Here is a 20,803-nt window from a genome sequence, read left to right as displayed (position 1 = left end):
GGATAAGCTGGTCACTGAAAGAAGAGGGATCTGTCAATCACTGACAGGAGGCAGGCAGGGGGCGGGGATTGGGCTAAGAGAAGCAGGAGAGTTAAGAGGGGCTGGATAAAAAGGTCACTGAAAGAAGAAGCACCTCTCAATCACTGACAGGAGGCAGGCAGGGGGCGGGGACTTGGCTAAGAGAGGCAGGAGAGTTAAGAGGTGATGGATAAAAAGGTCACTGAAAGAAGAAGCACCTGTCAATCACTGACAGGAGGCAGGCAGGGGGCGGGGACTTGGCTAAGAGAGGCTGGAGAGTTAAGAGGGGCTGGATAAGCAGGCCACTGAAAGAAGAGGGATCTGTCAATCACTGACAGGAGGCAGGCAGGGGGTGGAGACTGGGCTAAGAGAGGCAGGAGAGTTAAGAGGGGACGGATAAGCAGGTCACTGAAAGAAGAGGGATCTGTCAATCACTGACAGGAAGCAGGCAGGGGGCGGGGACTTGGCTAAGAGAGGCAGGAGAGTTAAGAGGGGAAGGATAAGCAGGTCACTGAAAGAAGAGGGATCTGTCAATCACTGACAGGAGGCAGGCAGGGGGTGGAGACTGGGCTAAGAGAGGCAGGAGAGTTAACAGGGGCTGGAGCTTCAGTGGAATCACAGGCAAATTAGGAAATAAATCACTATCCCCAAATAAGTTGTGACACTATAAAATGCAAAGAAAACCAAATGCAATGATTGAGAGAAATCTCTTACAGCCAGACTTTATTCACAGCAGAATATAAAATCTGGATCACAAGTTGGCAGTTATACATTAGTACCACTTAACTTTTCCAGACTTTTTAGTAACAATGTCCCAAGTTTACTGAGTCTTTGTTGCTGCCATCAAATTAGTTTCTTTAAAATGAAATTGAAAAATGCAGATCTTTCCCCTTCTGATCCGTGTTCTGTGTACAGTAGTGAATAGTATACGGCTGTAAGAGATTCCCAATCATTACATTCTTATTTTCTTTATATCCTATACAGGGCCCCGACTTACATGGAATTGGTGATGTATAAACTCATCTATGTTGCTTATAGGAGAGCAGCCCCATAAAACATGAGCTAGGCATAAAAGAGAACCCGTCATCGGGTTTTTATACCTCAAAATAATGCCATATACAGTAAAGACCAAAAGTTTGGACACACCTTCTCATTCAAAGAGTTCTCTTTATTTTCAGGACTCTGAAAATTGTAGATTCACATTGAAGGCATCAAAACTATGAATTAACACATGTGGAATGAAATACTTAAAAAAGTGTGAAACAACTGAAAATATGTCTTATATTCTAGGTTCTTCAAAGTAGCCACCTTTTGCTTTGATTACTGCTTTGCACACTCTTGGCATTCTCTTGATGAGCTTCAAGAGGTAGCCACCAGAAATAGTCTTCCAACAGTCTTGAAGAAGTTCCCAGAGATGCTTAGCACTTGTTGGCCCTTTTGCCTTCACTCTGCGGTCCAGCTCACCGCAAACCATCTCGATTGGGTTCAGGTCTGGTGACTGTGGAGACCAGGTCATCTGGCGTAGCACCCCATCATTCTCCTTCTTAGTCAAATAGCCCTTACACAGCCTGGAGGTGTGTTTGGGGTCATTGTCTTGTTGAAAAATAAATGATGGTTCAACTAAACGAAAACCCGGTTGGAATAGCACGCCGCTGCAAGATGCTGTGGTAGGTATGCTGGTTCTGTATGCCTTCAATTTTGAATAAATCCCCAACAGTGTCACCAGCAAAGCACCCCCACACCATCACACCTCCTCCTCCATGCTTCACGGTGGGAACCAGCCATGTAGAATCCATCCGCTCACCTTTTCTACAAAGACACAGTGGTTGGATCCAAAGATCTCAAATTTGGACTCATCAGACCAAAGCACAGATGATTTCCACTGGTCAAATGTCCATTCCGTGTGTTCTTTAGCCCAAACAAGTCTCTTCTGCTTGTTGCCTGTCCTTAGCAGTGGTTTCCTAGCAGCTATTTTACCATGAAGGCCTGCTGCACAAAGTCTCCTCTTAACAGTTGTTCTAGAGATGAGAAGGTGTGTCCAAACTATTGGTCTGTACTGTATGTAAAGGCAGTTTAATGCTGATGATACCTTTATTTTAGAAATCTGAAGTTAAGATTTACAGAGAAATGTATTGTTCATCTGTTATATAAATAAGATGCAAGTGCAGGGGGTGGCACCAAGTTTACAGCTCTGCCTGCTCTCATCCCTGGCGCCTGCCCACTGCCTGCCTCTTATCTGGGATTAAAGGAACCAATCACCAGGATTTTCGTATATAACCTAAAGTCAGTGCTATACTGGCACTATCAGGCTGATTCTCTTCATACCTGTAGTGGTCAGCTTGGATGTATAGGTTTTGAAATCCAAGAAAGTAAAGTTTATAAAATCATCAGCTTCTTGAGTGACAGCAGCTGAGGATCATATAATATCTGGGGGGAATTCATAGTTATCCCCTCCCTCTGTTAGAATTAGCATAAGTATTATACCATCGATTTACTTTTTCTCTAGCAGGACCTCCTGTGTCAGGTCATACCCATGTGACCAGAAAGGGCAGGGCCTCAGCCAACAGAAACTGATGCTTCCTGGTATCCAGCTTTGTTAGCTTAGGCCAACTTATGTTAACAGGAGAGGAGATAACTATGAATTCCCCCCAGCTATTATCTGATCTTCAGCTGCTGTCACTCAAGTAGCTGCCAATTTTATAAACTTTACTTTCTTGGAATTCAAAACTTAAACATCAGAGTTAACAACTAAAGGTATGTAGAGAATCAGCCTGATAGTGCCAGTATAGCACTGGCTTTAGCTTATATATGAAAATCCTGGTAATTAGTTCCCTTTAACAAGTCACTTTTGTGCCAGTGACCTGCCTCCCCTACCAGAAATCTAGATGCCCATCTTATTCACTAGGATGACTGGTGTAGGAATAAGTAGCAGGACTGAAGAAAGCAGTCAGTGTCTGGTGAGATTTGTATATTATGCAGATCACATCAGACACTGACAGTCTTCATTATCGCAAAAAGGTTGTCCACTACTCTTATACTGATGGTCTATCCTTAGGCTAGGTCATCAGTGGTAGATCGGCTGAGGTCTGACACACGGCACCCCCACCGATCAGCTATCGTCGGTGCTGGCAGCAGGCAGCCAGAAATGCTCAGTTCCGGAGCTGCTCCGTCAACTGATGGCGACCAGTTACTGCATATCCACCTCCCATTCAAATTGTACCGCCCCGGGGCTCGGCAGTAGCCGAGCCGCTCAGATCCGGGCTCGTCGGTGGGTGGCTCAAGCACCCCTGGACCCGGGGGTCACGTCGCTCTGAAGGGAGGCTGGCGCTACGAGAGGGGTTTCGGTGGGGAGGTTCACGGCCGGAGCCGCGGTTTTGGGTTTAAGTCCGTGACGCCACCCACGGGTTGTGGTGAGTGTGGACACCACCGCTGCCGTTGACTAGGCTCCCGGGGATGGTGTTGCGCAGCCAGGTGTTGGCCCCTCCGTGGATAGGGGGTTCATAGTCCCGGGGCCCGGTTGTTGAGGATTAGGATGCGGGGGTGGGGGCGCATTGGCGCAATGCGGGGCGGTGCGCAGCCCAAGGGCACTGTTGTACTCACTATGACCGATACACCGGAGTCTCTGGTAAACCAAAAAGATGGTGGTCGGTGCCTGCAGCCGGCTACGTCTGGTCCCCCACCCGATTTGGTGGTTCCCGCCTTTCTCCTGCACCTCGTTTTGTAGATTTTGACTGCCTGCGCTTCCGCGACGGGAGTCCGCTCCCCGGCTTTGTGTGTGTGTCGGGAGAGCCCGTTTGCCCGCAGACGCTGGCCCATGGGATCTCTCTGCCTGAGCGGTGGCTTTCTATCCTCCTCGTTGGGCTGTTGTCTTCAGTCGGGACTTGGGTGGTAAATGACCTAAGGTCCAGACCCCAATCAGTGAATTTGACTCGGTCCAGTGGTTTCTGGGCCTCGTTCTGGGTCTGAGTACCCCTCCTGGTGCTCCGGTTTCCAGTTGATTCCCCGGTTCAGTACCGGCGGGCCACTACCCTGTCCCGGTCCCTTACGGTTCCACCAGCCGTCTTCCCGGCTCCTGCAGGTGGCAACCACCATCTGCCTCCTGGCCACAGGGTATCTGGGCTATGACCCAGATCCCCGACAGACGTGTTCCCCTTTCGACTACTCTCTCTTTCACCTCCAAAATTAATCTGCTTGCTTTTCCCGCCTCAGGCTATCCGAACTCCTCGGTGGGCGTGGCCAACTGCCTGGCTCCGCCCTCGGGTGTGAACGTCAAAGCCTGAGAGTGATGACTCAGGGTTTTTAGGTTGGCTGCTGTTACCTTTTTAGGGGACTGGTGTTTGTGCAAGGGCCTGTCTGTGACTACCTGGCTAGTCCAGGGCGTCACAAAATCAATCGGAGGTAGATATGCAGTATACAGCCACAGATGCTATCAGGAGGGGCAGATCTGAAACTGAGCATTTCTGGTTGCCTGTTACCGCCACCGGCACTGAGAACAGCTAATCAGTGCTGGGTGTCAGACCCTGGCCGATCAGACATTGATGACCTATCCTAAGGCGGGCTTTGCACGTTGCGACATCGCAAGCCGATGCTGCGATATTGCACGTGATAGTCCCCGCCCCCGTCACAGGTACGATATCTTGTGATAGCTGGCGTAGAGAAAATTATCGCTACGCTAGCTTCACATGCACTCACTTGCCCTGCGACCGTCGCTCTGGCCGGCGACCCGCCTCCTTCCTAAGGTGGCGGGTCATGCGGCATCATAGCGCCAATAGCGGCAGAGGGGCGGAGATGAGCAGGATGTAAACATCCCGCCCACCTCCTTCCTTCCGTAGAACCGCCGGCGGCAGGTAAGGAGATGTTCCTCGCTCCTACGGCGTCATACACAGCGATGTGTGCTGCCGCAGGAATGAGGAACAGCATCGTACCTGTCGCGGCAGCGTAATTATGAAAAAGTCGGAGCCTGCACCGATGATACGATAACGACGTTTTTGTGCTCGTTAATCGTATCATCTAGAATTTACACACAACGATGTCGAAAGTTACGCTGGATGTGCGTCACTTTCGATTTGACCCTACCGACATCGCACGTGCGATGTTGCAACGTGCAAAGCATCCCTTAGGATAGAACAGAAATGTTAAAGTGGTGGACAACTTCTTTGTGATGACAAAAACTGTCAGTGTCTGATGTGATCTGCATGAAATACAAATCTTACCAGACATGACTGTCTTCTTTACTTCCTGCAGTGGTCATAGTGAATAAGATGGTCAGGGTTTGGCGCAATCTATAATCTATGCAGGCCATGCCAAACGCTGACAGTCTTCTTCATCAGGACCTAAATGTGCAGATACCACCCTGGAGAATGACGTCGCTTGCACTAAATCTCGGGAAGCAGAAGCAGGTCACTGAAATAAAAATGAACTGTCAATCATTGACAGGAGGCAGGCAGGCAGGGGCTCGGAAGAACAGGCTAAAGGGTGCTTTACACGCTGCGAGCATACCCGCCCCTGCCTGTTGTGCGTCATGGGTAAATCGCTGCTCGTGGAACACATCGCTTACACCCGTCACACGGACTTACCTTCCATGCGACGTCGCTGTGGCCGGCGAACCGCCTCCTTTCTAAGGGGGCGGTTCGTGTGGCGTCACAGCGACGTCACACGGCAGCCATCCAATAGAAGCGGATAGGCGGAGATGAGCGAACAAACATCCCGCCCACCTCTTCCTTCTTCAATGCCGGCGGCCGCTTGTACAAGGTTGTTCCTCGTTCCTGCGGTGTCACGAATAGCGATTTGTGCTGCCGCAGGAACAATAGACAACCTCGCTACTGACCAGACAACGATTTTTGGGAAATGAATGACGTCTCACAGAACAACGATTTTTGCCTCTTTTGCGCTCGTGGATCGTCGCTCATTGATGTCACATGCTGCGATGTCGCTAACGACGCCGGATGTGCGTCACAAACACCGTGACCCTGACGATATATCGTTAGCGATGTCGCAGCGTGTAAATGGCCCTTAAGAGAGGCATCACAGATGTAAGTGCACTTGTGGTTCATTTCTCTAACCATTCAACAATGAATTTATCTAAAATATAACAGATTTCTAAAATAAAGGTATAAATGTAATCAGCATAATATCGCCTTCACAAAGATGGCATTCACTTGTGGTATAATAATCTGATGGCAAGCTCACTTTAAAAATGGATACCCAAAGTGAAATGAGCTGTAATACCGCATTCGGCCTATGCCCAAGGGTGGCGCTGTTTTTTTCTGACCCATACAACTGCTTTAAAGAGTAATTTTCTTAAATAATTATTATTTCCATTTTTCAGATACAGCAGTGATCCAATAATAATGTGTAGACCTAAAACAAAATTTTCCTCTACTTTATTGAATTAATAAACTTTGAACGTTTTTTTTTACTTCTTTTAGTGATGTTAGGGTTTAGCATCTACATAGACATATACAGCTTGTGTGTTATGCTTACTGATAGAAATTTTATATATATATAATCAGTTTTAGGCAGAAATGCAAAAGGCTGATTAGTTTTTATGGTGTAATGGCGATTTCTTACTCCTCGTACAGTAAAATCTCCCATCTACTGCGTATAATGGCACAATAGAAATGGAGGATCGCGCACTCATTACCCGGTTTAGAGTCGTCTACTCTCCAGTCCACTTTGTCTCTTTTGATAGTCAATTCTTCATTTTTCTCTACACCAGAGCCATTATGTTGTCTGTCAGGACGGGTTATCATCAATCTATGACAATCAGCAATATCATATTGATTTTTTTTTTTTTTTTTTATAAACGATCAGATTGCCGCAAACTCTTACAGGAGGTTGTATATTGAGGTGTGTAATAAACTGCCCTGGTCACTCCTGATTTAGGAGCCATTATTTATTTCCTCTCAAAAAAACCTTGCCTTCATCACCCTTCCTGGGTCCGTCGTTGACCTCACATCAACATTGTTGCAACCATATAACTGAGTTTAGCCGCTTTGACCGGGCAGATGGCACAAGCCACTAAGAGCTGCTGAGCTCAATGATTGGCTGCAGTGCTGTCAACATGTCGGAGCTGCAGACAATAACACTGGGAGCAGCAAAGACTCAGAACTGAACCAAGGGGTTGGAGGGTGGAGAAAGCGCAGTTTGTTTTTTAGTATGCTTCTCCTGAGTCTTGCATTCATATGCTCTCTTAGGCCCCCTTCATACATCCGTGTCTCCGGTACGTGTTTGGTCCGTTTCCTAACGTGCCGGAGACACGGGCACACATAGACCCATTAAAATCAATGGATCTGCGCTCACGTGCGTGTTCATGTGCGTGGACCGTGTGTCTGTGTGGATCATACGTGTGCCCGTGTGCTCCACACGTAGACATGTCCGTTTTTCTCCGGCATCATGGGTGTCACACGGACCGCACGCAGACCGCACGGATGTGATCCGTGTGACATGTACTGGAGAAAACACACATGTCTGTGAATTAAAAAGAATTTCTGTACTCATCTTCTCCAGCCCTGCTGTCTCTGCCGCTGCTGGCACTTGCTTCCAACCCCTGCTCATTATGCTCATTGCATATTCACTCCACTGCGGGCCAGAAGCAGCAGCAGCAGGGAGTCGGCAGGACCGGAAGCCATAGATCAGCACCACATACAGCAATGCCAGGGACAGGTGAGCAGAAAGTTCCTGTTCTCCGTGTGTTATCACAGATAACATAAACACGACGCACGGAGGGCAATACGCACCTTTGACACGTCCGTGAAATATGTGCGTGATTTTCACGGACGTGTGAAAGAGGCCTTAGGCACAGTCTCTGGCAGAATAATCTAGCAGCGGCTTGTCTCTCAACCAAAAAAGGATCAAGTTATTAAATTCCATCCACCATATCTTTATGTCCCCAACATAATCATTCAGAGATCAAAGTGTTCAGCCCACTTTTAATTTATGGATAGGGTCCATAAAGACAATTTGCATACATGCAGTTGCCTGCCCACTAGACGTTCATGACCTTGCTAAATGCAAGTGTATTGAGAGAGGCTGGAAACGTCTAGTTGGAATGTGGCTAGATATAGACAAATCGCATATTTCTGATCACAAGATTACCCATTCTTACCGCTGGAGAATCCTCACAGCATGGCGTGCACATGATGTGAGCATTCACAAGTCCACACACACAGAGTGACAGCAGACTTGTAGTCTAAGGTCGGACAACCCCTTTAAGGCTCCATACACATGATAGTTTACATATGCCCAGACAGAAGAGGACCCATATTCAAGAGCAGTATAGGGCCCCCCTTTTACCCCATAGCTCATTTGGGCCTCCCGCTTACCCCATAGCTCATAAATGCCCCCCTGTTACCCCACAGCTCATAGAGGGCCCTCTCTTACCCCATAACTCATATAGGGCCCCCTCTCACCCAATAGCTCTTATAGGGTCGCCCTCTTAACCCATAGCTCATATAGGGCCCTCTCTTACAACATAGCTCATATAGGGTCCCCTCTTAACCAATAGCTCATATAGGGCCCCATCTTACTCCATAGCTCATATAGGGCCCACCTGTTACCCCATATCTCATATAGGGTCACCCTCTTACCCAATAGCTCATATAGGGGCCACCTTTTACCCCATAGCTCATATAGGGCACCCTCTTACTCCAAAGCTTCTAATTGATAGTAGGAAACTGCTTTTATGATGAAAGAGGTCCCCTAACCTCCTGAGTCCCTGTACAGCTGCACAGGTTGCACCAATGGTATGTCCGAACTTCCAGTCCACCATCTAATATTTTGATATATCAAGTATATTGTCATGTTAAGAATATTGTCATGTTTCCCTACATCTGTCAAACGAAATCCAAAGATGTATAGCTAGTTGTCCGGTCTCACCAAATTCAGCGGGTTTAGCGGCCATTAGTCCAATATTCATAATTTGCATGCCCACCTTAAAACAACAGATCGAATGCACTAGCTCTGAGATTAAGAGACCTCCTTACCTGACTTCCTTCCTTTTGCCAGAAGACAGCAGGCTGAGGATTTCCTTTAGTTTCACACGGGAATGTCACGGTCCGTCCCTGAGCTACGATCTGATCACGAGGTCTCACCACAAACTGAGGAGGAGCTGCGAATACATAAAAAGATCCAGTTGGGCAATCTTGACTTGAAGCTATAAAGTACAGAAATGAATAAAAAGTTTACTACTGGCCCCAAACTTTTTGAGCAGTCATTTGAAACTTTATTTTTTTTACTTGCCCTAAAAGTTTGGAGTAATTTGTCCAGCTCTGTAGACGTGTGCCCATTATAGACAAAATGGTAAAAGATCACGTTTGTTCTTGATGTGAGTTTGTCCCATGTTCTGGTGGTTTGGCATAGGATTGCAGGTGAACATATCGATGCACAAAAATTCAGCCCTAAAGAGTCAAATCTCCGGTAAGTTCCGTACATAAAATTCTCCGTATATCAATGTTATACCGATGCTTTTGAGTCCATAGTTTATCGATAGGTAGCAAATTAATAGACCCCTTAAAATGTTGACCTTCTTCCCTGATTTCACCCCACCACGCCATTACAAGTCTATAAATGCAACACTGGACAAATTACCTTTCGTCTTCCCGTTTCGCGGCCTCCTTGCTACATTCAGTTAGCGCAGACTTCAATCAATGTCATGCAGGAGCTCTGTGATGCTAATCCCCGCATCAGAGGGCGAGTGGGACGATATGGAAATCAGCATGTAGAACATGAATAAAAAGCAGAGGCCATGTGTGAGGTGGGCCTTCAAATGTGCGGATGAAGGACCTCAAGGTTAATCACCTCATTTTTAGAGCCGACACAATGGCACTCTCATTCCGGATACAACGCCAGATAATCATGAAGCATTAGACTAAAGTACTGGAATGCAAATGGCCTCGCTTTCTTTTTTTTTGGCCTTGTTTTTTTTTGTTTAACTAACTTTATACATTTTGCTGCCCTTAATGGATCACTGCAGAATAAAATATGTAATGTGGCACCATCACAGTCTATTGACCATCTACTCAGAAAACCAAAATTAGGTTTTTAACAATTCTATTATTTTATTTTTTTTATTCTATTTTACATTTATCCAAAATAATGATTTTGTTTTTTTCCCCCACGAATGTTTTTAAAGCCATCATTAGGGTATATACTGTATACTATAGCCAAAATTAATGTGGCTGACAGCTGTGATGTGGTCACATTTCACTTATGACTACAAGGTCTTGGTCAAGGTCTTGGATTTTGCTGAACGGAACTCTATGGTGATGTCTTCAGTTCAGTGAGAGCACCGAGGTCCAGGGCTTGAGCCGGCTCCATGGGAAGCCAAAAACTGCCCTGAATGATTGTATAGTAGATTCCTGGCTCTCACCATCAAAAAATTAATTATTTTAGAAACATATTTGAAAATACTTTAGCTGCTTTCATTTGTTCCATATACATTGGTTGTTTTTTTTTAATTACCGGTACTTATTTATTTTTTCCCAAATTAATAGGAGAAAGGAGACAATGCAGGGATGGGAGGAAGCCGGAATCTCTCCCGGGATATATATATATATATATATATATATATATATAAAATCTTGTGGGTAGTTCCAGCAGGTACAAAGACTTCAGGTGATAGTGCTAAAATCCAATTTTATTGAGCAAGTTTAAAAAATTCCAGAGCTCAATTGATAAAGTGCAGGATACAAGCTTGAGACCGTGAAGAAGGCGGCTTCCTTATACCGCCGAAACGCGTAGTCTGATCAGCATGTATCCTGCACTTTATCAATTGAGCTCTGGAATTTTTTAAACTTGCTCAATAAAATTGGATTTTAGCACTATCACCTTAAGTCTTCTTACCTGCTGGAACTACCCACAAGATTACTCCTATCGCTGGACGTGTTCCCAGTCCTGTTCCATGCCACCAAGCAAGACCAGGTATTACTTAACCGGTATTACTAAGCCGGTTTACCGTATATCTACTGTGTATATATATATATATATATATATATATATATATATATATATATATATATATATATATATATATATATATAATATATATATATATACTAGATATATGTAGATATATACTACCAATATATACACCAACAAGAGAATCCTGTGTAGTGCATGCTTTACTTTCTCTAAAGGTTTCTAATGGTCCAGTGAATGCAAGAATTGTGTAATATTTGGCTGCGTGCCGATGATCGGGGTTCACAGCATTTTGGATGCAGCATGTTGGCATGTTTTCACTGTGACAAAAGTGCTGCGTTGAGAGCACAAGCACAGTGGATGGTTTTAAAGAAATCCCCTCCCCACTGTACTTGTTTTTCCCACAGCATAAACTGACCTGCAGTGCGGCTTCCAAAACCGCAGCATGTCAATTTATTGCTGCGGAAACGCATGTATTCTCCGCAGGGAGAACAGAGAGAAAGACCACAGCGGCCCGAGCCCCATGAGCAGCTGCGGTCTCCTGAGGACGAGACTCGCGGCCCCGCAGGACAGGACACGTTGCATCCAGGACCCTGATAGGGGGCACGGGCAGCTGCGGTCTCCTGCGGATGAGACTCGCGGTCCCAAAGGACAGGACATGCTGTGTCCAGGACCTTGATCGTGGACACAAGCAGCTGCAGTCTCTTGCGGAGGAGACTACCGGCCCCGCAGGAGAGGACACGCTGCATCCAGGATGCAGCATGTCCAGATCGCGTGCACATACCCTTAGAATTTATTGATCGGTTACAATGTACTTTTTGTGAAATATTGTTTTTTTGTTTTCTTTAATTTTGTTTTGTCAATAAACCAGACAGATTAACCCAAACATGTTCCATTGTTTTGCATGCACGGGCATTATGTGAGGCTCATTTCCTGTTTTTTTTTGTTTTTGCCAGATCCAATATCGATCCATTTTCAGCCTTTGTCCATTTTTACGATCAATGCAGCATCCGATTTCCTCATACATAATGTGCAAGGTTTTATACGCAGAAAAGAAAACTATATTCTTCTACCCATTAAACAGTATAGGAGCACAGCACCCACATGACACAGGTGACATCCGAGTACTATCCTTTTGTTTTTTTTTATTTCTTATGGATCCCTTCACTTTAGTTTTAATCTAATTTACAATTACAAAGAAGGAGTTTTAATTTTTTTTTTTTTTTTGGGGGGGGGTTGCAGATAATTGGTCTACAAATAAAATGGACATATGAACAGTGCCATAATCTGTTACGGGTATGCATTCAATCCATGAAAAACACATATAGGACATATACGTAAGAAAAATGGGTGTCTAAAAAAAACAAATTATCAAGGTAGTTTAACTAGTGACATAATAATACCACTATTCATATGGGTTAGTAATATACAGGGATATGATGGAGAGAAGTTCTGGTGATGGTCCCGCGGTTCTGGGACCATCAATAACAGAATGTTGGTATTATCACTAATGGGCACAGAGGAGTATAGGGGCTTCCAGCATTATACAGATTCTGTATATAAAGATTATTCTTCCCATTTCAGGAATTACAATGTATCTTAATTCCAGGTATGTTACTGTACATTTTCGATGTTCTTGCTATTTAAGAAATTCTACTAGTGATGAGCGGACCTGGACTGTAAAAGATCCGGATCAGGCACTGGGGAAATTAAAAAAATAAATAAGAATGAAGCAAGAGCGTCATACTTACAAAGGCTCGAGCACAGCTGTAACTGCTCCCACGGCCTCTCCGTCACTTCCTGGGCCACTCATTATTGCTCATCCATATGCACTGCTTACCCCGCCCACCGGCCGTCTTGGTGTCTGTGATTGGTTGCAGCCTGTGTGACAGCGTCTGACTGCAACCAATCACAGGTGTTGGTGGGCGGGGAAAGCAGTGCATACGCATGAATGATAATGCACGACACTGGAAAGGAACGAGCGGCCGCGGGAGCAGTGTACAGCTGTGCCGCAGTCCTTGTAAGTACAGCGCGCCTGCTCCTATTCCCCTATCCCTTCTAACAACATTTTTAATCACCAGATTCTAGTCCCCATAGACTTAAATGGGGACCGGAATCCAGCCCGGATGAGTCCGCTCATCACTAATCATCTATTTATTACTATTATTCTTTTTTTTCTATTTTTTTATTTTTTTATGCTAATAAAAAAGCATTTACAACATTCTCTTCTTTTGGTGGAATAGCAGCATTTCTGAAATGACAAAGCTCTCAGCCTGGTAGGGAAGCCTCTAATAGAATCCGGCGCTATTTGATGAGCCGTTCACTACATGTATATGTTTTGTCATGTCTGATAAATATTTTAGGAGAAGTAAATAATACATCACCATTATTAATGTATTAAACAGGGTGCTACATGCGGCTTTACAAAAGGTTCTCTGCTTTGGTGAGAATTTGTCACTGTCAGAGGCGTAAAGTGATGGATTGGCAACCTGACCTTATACAAAGAGAATTAAAATAGTGTCTGTCAACATGTAAGCTGGACGTAATAATCAATACCCAAGTATGGGACAGTTATTAGGAGCCTTAAAAAGCCTCGTTACCATCTCTTAATCTATTTATTTTTTAAAGGATAAATATTGTAACAAAAACGTGATCAGGTGTTTGCATTGTGCGATATATCCCAGATAGGAGTACACAGGGGTTCTACAATATTAACCATGCAGATGAGTGTATATAGAAGAGACAGTCTACGGCAGGTCCTATGAGAATGAGTGTATATAGAAGGGACGGTCTATGCCAGGTCCTATGAGAATGAGTGTACATAGAAGGGGCGGTCTACGGCAGGTCCTATGAGAATGAGTGTATATAGAAGGGGCGGTCTATGCCAGGTCCTATGAGAATGAGTGTATATAGAAGGGGCGGTCTACGGCAGGTCCTATGAGAATGAGTGTATATAGAAGGGGCGGTCTATGGCAGGTCCTATGAGAATGAGTGTATATAGAAGGGGCGGTCTATGCCAGGTCCTATGAGAATGAGTGTATATAGAAGGGGCGGTCTACGGCAGGTCCTATGAGAATGAGTGTATATAGAAGGGGCGGTCTATGCCAGGTCCTATGAGAATGAGTGTATACAGAAGGGGCGGTCTACGGCAGGTCCTATGAGAATGAGTGTATATAGAAGGGACGGTCTATGCCAGGTCCTATGAGAATGAGTGTATATAGAAGGGACGGTCTACGGCAGGTCCTATGAGAATAAGTGTATATAGAAGGGGCAGTCTATGCCAGGTCCTATGAGAATGAGGGGAATGAGTGTATATAAAAGGGGCGGTCTATGCCTGGTCCTATGCGAATAAGTGTATATAGAAGGGGCAGTCTATGCCAGATCTTATGAGAATGAGGATAATGAGTGTATATAGAAGGGGACGGTCAACACCAGGTCCTATGCAAATGAGTGTATATAGAAGGGGCAGTCTATGCCAGATCCTTTGTGAATGAGTGTACATAGAAGGGGCGGTCTACACCAGGTCCTATAAGAATGAGGAGAATGAGTGTATATAGAAGGGGCAGTCTATGCCAGGTCCTATGAGAATGAGTGTATATAGAAGGGGCGGTCTATGCCAGATCTTATGAGAATGAGGATAATGAGTGTATATAGAAGGGGATGGTCAACACCAGGTCCTATGCAAATGAGTGTATATAGAAGGGGCAGTCTATGCCAGATCCTTTGTGAATGAGTGTACATAGAATGGGCGGTCTACGCTAGGTCCTATGAGAATGAGGAGAATGAGTGTATATAGAAGGGGCGGTCTATGCCTAGTCCTACGCGAATGAGTGTACATAGAAGGGGCGGTCTATGCCAGGTCCTATGCGAATGACTGAATATAGTAGGGGAGGTCTACACCAGGTCCTATGTGAATGAGTGTACATAGAAGGGGCGGTCTATGCCAGGTCCGCTAAGTCTTAATCATGTGAACAAAATTTCCCCAAATTATTGGTGAAGTCCTTTTTTTTATTCTTTAGGGTCGTGTTAAAAATTTTCAGCCGCTGTCTGCAATAGACTGACCGTTTCCATGAGAATATACATTACTTAGATTTATCATACAAAGTTTCCCTTGTACCCGCTGAAATATTTAATTCATGGCGGAACATATGTGCCTGGGGCTGAAGGACTTAAAACAAATACATTTTCCAAAGCCCTTTTCCAGTCATATTTTATTCAGAGAGGCGAAGGATTCGGCTGCCGACCTTTGGACAGGATGCTTAATTGCAAAATCATTTCAGCTCAGACATTTATGACAATGTTTTCTTAGGCTGAATCCATAGGACAACTTCTTTTCTCCTTTAGAAGGGTTTCATAAACTGTAAAGAAGTGTCATAAACGTTCATTTTTCTACATGGAGGTGACATCTTTTGGTCCAGGTGAGGTGGATCTGCCCCAACTTTTGACATTTTGTATCCAACGCTTTGTGGTTAAAGATAATTGGAGAAAAATCATTGAAAGTTAAGGACATAATGCAACTGATGTTTATTCTCACACATTCCACATTAAAGGGAAATGCCAACAAAAAAAGTAATTTCCCATTGTAATTATTTATAAGTGCATCCGTCAGACCAAGCATGCCCAAGGCAAAGCTGAAGGCAGCTCCATAGGCAGAGTTACACTGTCTTCTTCATAACATCTTGGCTGGGTTACTCACATATATTCTGCCCAATCATAAGGAAAACAAGAACTGGTATCTAATGGCTTCTTTGTTCTCTCTCACCAGCAGAGACTGGCTCTTCACTCAGCTATTTGTGACACAAGAAGACAGAAGACCTAAGTTGTCGGCCGAGCTCTCATTCAGCCTTCAGCTGTGACAGGGAGACAAGAATGGCTCAGGGACCCTTAAGCTGACCCTAAAACTGGGGACCCTGTGCTGTCCCTTATCCTGATGGTAGACCTGAAGGTGGTCATGGTCGAGCTAACAATGTGGCCATGTCTCCTATCCTGGCCCTGACAACTAAGTCCCCACCACCCAGGGTACTGACCGGGACAAAGATCCTAAAAAACCTGCCAACACAGAAAAACTGATGGAGGTAAACAAACACTAACACACACACCAAAACCTGAACCATGGAAACCAAAGGTGCACGAGTAAGGGTACAAAGAAAAGGAAGTAATAAGAATGACTTACTACAAACAAAGCTGATAGCAACAGACTAGAATAACAGCAGAAAGCAGCTGACATGTCCTCACTGCTCCTGGGCTAGCTCCAAATGAGTTGAATATCGAACAACGTCTCCAGGAAGCAGAGGGATTATATACAGGCCGGAAATGAGCATGTGCTGACAGCTGAGTAAGTCTGCTGCAGAACCAGAGAAGAAGTTAACCCTAAAGTGCCCGAAGGAAAAAAACACCATTTAAATGTGCATGGTCTAGGTGGTAATAAAGAACCCTGATCCGGTATACACGTGACATCAGCTATCACTACCGATACCCACGTACACATGAATTTTCAGATCGGCCAAGTATTTACGTATTTTCAGAGAGCTAAGAGGAGAAAGACAGTTTTAGTAGGAGCTTATCTCCTGAAGAACAAAAGAACCAGGCGCTAAAATTCAACATGCCTGACTGTACTAACAGTGTCTGAAGACCACCATTGACCACCATTCACTGTTGGCCAATCCCTGGTGCTGATTCCAATAAATTTGATGAAATTGGCCAACTATCTAAAATGTTTAGGGGTAGATCTGGAGAGGGCATTTGAATTAAGTTGCCTAAATCTTTGGTTGAGTGGGAAGATCAGCCACTGCCCAATAATTCTGGTAGAGACTCTCTTGGAGAACGCAAGAACGCTCTGTCGACCTTAGTGTTCTTGTGTATGGAGAAGTTGGGAGAGATAGCTGTTGACTATTTGATATGGCCAATGTAAAACTTGCCATACACTTTACATTAATGTTCCTTCAGCCAAAAACCATTCCTCTCAAAAGGGAGGGGAAAATAAAACTCTACTAGAGACTTCTGGCAGCCAAAACTTTGCGTTCCCCCAACATCTACTATCAACGAAAATTATAGTCACCACCATATATGGGTAGGCTCAGCCAATTATGGTCAATATTCAACAATGTCTATGCTTTAAGAGGGTAGAGCGCGGCAGTGGTATAGAAGGTAGTAAGGGCACAAAGCTTTTTCATGGTTGACACTGGAGAATCTGGCTGTCATTCTTAGCACATTAGCTGTTCAGAATATGCGGGTCCAATATATAAAGCAGTACGTGGCATCATAAGCATGCATACTTATCCCAAACCTGGTTGAAAATCATAAGTGACCTCTTGGTGGAGAGAAGAAAAGTTTGGGGGTTTAGATAAAATATAAACACAATGTTTTTGTGGATGGCATTAATGGAGACCCTCAGGAAATAAGAAGAAAGGCCATACTGATTGGTGGGGGTCTCATCCCTTGGACACTGTGAGAAAATACAATCCATTTTGTTCTTATAGAAACCATCTTGTCTTATAACTGAATGATGCCATAGACCTCAGCTAACACTAATGGGCAGGGAAGTTTCACATGTCTATACAAACCCCTGCGGCTCTTCTTGGTGCATAGGTCTGAGGCATTATTTCTTTGTTTGGGATACTATATAAACTGATCACATGATGTAATAAAGCAGAAACTTCCAGTACACCACAAAGCGTGTGTGCTGCAATGATTTAACGAGTGCTCGTAAAACAAGTCTTACTAATTTGGAGTTCTAAAGGCATAGAAGGAGAGTATTTCACTCACAGACCCGATTTATGACAATGTCTGTCATCTCTGTGAATGATGTATTAAACTAGAATTTTAAAGTAAATCACCCTGATATGTTAAAGGATTGTTTTAAATAATAGGAACATTTTTGAGAGTTGCAATAATATATAAAGTGAGGTTCACCAAAGCTCCTGCAAAGAAAAAGCATGCAAGTTACATTATCAGTGCAAAGTGCTTGTGCTCTGCTGCGAATACACTACATGTGCAAAAGACACGGAAGCGTCTGCCCGTACCATGAATATAAAGGAAAGATGGAACACTGCAAAATGCCATGCTAACATAATATAAGGATGGTTACTTACCAACAGGGCGAACTGAAGAAATTACAATGGTGGTGAGAGAACATAAAAAGAAAATTAAAAGAAAGTTTGTCAGAATGTGACATGCAAAACTACACGGCTATAGTGACTACAATAGATTCACATCATCAGAGCATGCATGAATCAGCGGAGAAACACAGGGGGTCAGGGATGAAAAATACATCAAAAGTCAGTGGTGTCGCCCAAGGCAAAGTGGTCATACTAATGAAATCCCTAACATTGAGGTTTGTCATGGGAAATACCACTCATTGGTACTGAATTACTTTTCATCCATGACCGCCCTGTATGGAATAAATTATATAAAACTGGAAGTAAGTAATATAAAATCTTGTTTAATACATGCGTAATATTACAGGATATAATGAGCTATCCAAAATATTCCCAGCTCCTCTATAGCTGCCAAACTGGTTATTGGTATCATCTACAACCCTAAGAAAGGTGGACGGCAGAACTAGGGGGGCGAGTATCAACCAGAATAATGTAATAAAGGGGGAACTTATATCTACATAGATACTGTAGATAGATAGAAGATAGATAGATGGATGGATAGATAGATAGATGATAGATAGATAGAGGGATGGATAGATAGAAAGATAGATAGAGGTATGGATAGATAGATAGATAGATAATTAGACAGATAAATAGATAGATGGATAGATAGATAGAGGGATAGATAGATAGATAGATAGATAGATAGATAGATGCATAGATAGAATGATAGATAGATAGAAGTATGGATAGATAGATAGATAGATAGATAGATACAGTGCCTACAAGTAGTCTTCAACCCCCTGCAGATTTAGCAGGTTTGATAAGATGCAAATAAGTTAGAGCCTGCAAACTTCAAACAAGAGCAGGATTTATTAACAGATGCATAAATCTTACAAACCAACAAGTTATGTTGCTCAGTTAAATTTTAATAAATTTTCAACATAAAAGTGTGGGTCAATTATTATTCAACCCCTAGGTTTAATATTTTGTGGAATAACCCTTGTTTGCAATTACAGCTAATAATCGTCTTTTATAAGACCTGATCAGGCCGGCACAGGTCTCTGGAGTTATCTTGGCCCACTCCTCCATGCAGATCTTCTCCAAGTTATCTAGGTTCTTTGGGTGTCTCATGTGGACTTTAATCTTGAGCTCCTTCCACAAGTTTTCAATTGGGTTAAGGTCAGGAGACTGACTAGGCCACTGCAACACCTTGATTTTTTCCCTCTTGAACCAGGCCTTGGTTTTCTTGGCTTTGTGCTTTGGGTTGTCTTGTTGGAAGATGAAATGATGACCCATCTTAAGATCCTTGATGGAGGAGCGCAGGTTCTTGGCCAAAATCTCCAGGTAGGCCGAGCTATCCATCTTCCCATGGATGCGGACCAGATGGCCAGGCCCCTTGGCTGAGAAACAGCCCCACAGCATGATGCTGCCACCACCATGCTTGAATGTAGGGATGGCATTCTTGGAGTCGTATGCAGTGCCATCCAGTCTCCAAACGTCACGTGTGTGGTTGGCACCAAAGATCTCGATCTTGGTCTCATCAGACCAGAGAACCTTGAACCAGTCTGTCTCAGAGTCCTCCAAGTGATCATGAGCAAACTGTAGACGAGCCTTGACATGACGCTTTGAAAGTAAAGGTACCTTACGGGCTCGTCTGGAACGGAGACCATTGCGGTGGAGTACGTTACTTATGGTATTGACTGAAACCAATGCTCCCACTGCCATGAGATCTTCCCGGAGCTCCTTCCTTGTTGTCCTTGGGTTAGCCTTGACTCTTCGGACAAGCCTGGCCTCGGCACGGGTGGAAACTTTCAAAGGCTGTCCAGGCCGTGGAAGGCTAACAGTAGTTCCATAAGCCTTCCACTTCCGGATGATGCTCCCAACAGTGGAGACAGGTAGGCCCAACTCCTTGGAAAGGGTTTTGTACTCCTTGCCAGCCTTGTGACCCTCCACGATCTTGTCTCTGATGGCCTTGGAATGCTCCTTTGTCTCTCCCATGTTGACTAAGTATGAGTGCTGTTCACAAGTTTGGGGAGGGTCTTAATTAGTCAGAAAAGGCTGGAAAAAGAGATAATTAATCCAAGCATGTGAAGCTCATTGTTCTTTGTGTCTGAAATACTTCTTAATACTTTAGGGGAACCAAACAGAATTCTTGTGGTTTGAGGGGTTGAATAATAAATGACCCTCTGAAAAAACTTTTCACAATTTAAAAAAAAAAAATAAAAAAAAGAAATAACATTCTTTTTTGCTGCAGTGCATTTCACACTTCCAGGCTGATCTACAGTCTAAATGTCACAATGCCAAGTTAATTCCGAATGTGTAAACCTGCTAAATCTGCAGGGGGTTGAATACTACTTGTAGGCACTGTAGATAGATAGATAGATAGATGGATAGATGGTATAGATAGATATATAGATAGATAGAGAGATAGATAGATAGATAGATAGATAGAGGAATAGATAGATAGATAGGTAGATAGATAGATAGTAGATACATAAATATTATTAAATATCTATTAGTAATGAGTGAGTACTACCATATTCGGTGCATGGACTTCCATTATACTTGGGACTCAAGTCACACCCGACGGTCTGACCTGCTCGTTTCGAGTACTGAGTACCTGAGCATGGTAGTGCTCGCTCATCAGTAATATCTATCTATCTATTTATCTATCTATCTATCTATCCCTCTATCTATCTATTTATCTATCTCTCATACAATATTCTGTATTTTATTGGGCATCTATAGTAATAAACATATCTTAACCC

The 20,803-nt window shown here is 44.0% G+C and overlaps 1 protein-coding gene across 7 annotated transcripts in view; it reads right to left on the bottom strand.

The window, feature by feature from the left end:
• ROBO2 (roundabout guidance receptor 2) overlaps nt 1–20,803 on the bottom strand; it is a 1,624,265-nt gene that overhangs the window by 166,473 nt on the left and 1,436,989 nt on the right. For all 7 annotated transcript variants that reach the window (XM_075335083.1, XM_075335084.1, XM_075335077.1 and 4 more), the window contains exon 7: nt 9,003–9,127. In XM_075335083.1, coding sequence (XP_075191198.1) covers nt 9,003–9,127 — 125 coding nt within the window. The remainder of the gene's footprint in view (nt 1–9,002; nt 9,128–20,803) is intronic.

Source organism: Anomaloglossus baeobatrachus, chromosome 2 (assembly GCF_048569485.1).
Source record: "Anomaloglossus baeobatrachus isolate aAnoBae1 chromosome 2, aAnoBae1.hap1, whole genome shotgun sequence".
NCBI classification, from domain to species: Eukaryota; Metazoa; Chordata; class Amphibia; order Anura; family Aromobatidae; genus Anomaloglossus; species Anomaloglossus baeobatrachus.
This window is presented reverse-complemented; position numbering and strand designations above follow the sequence as displayed.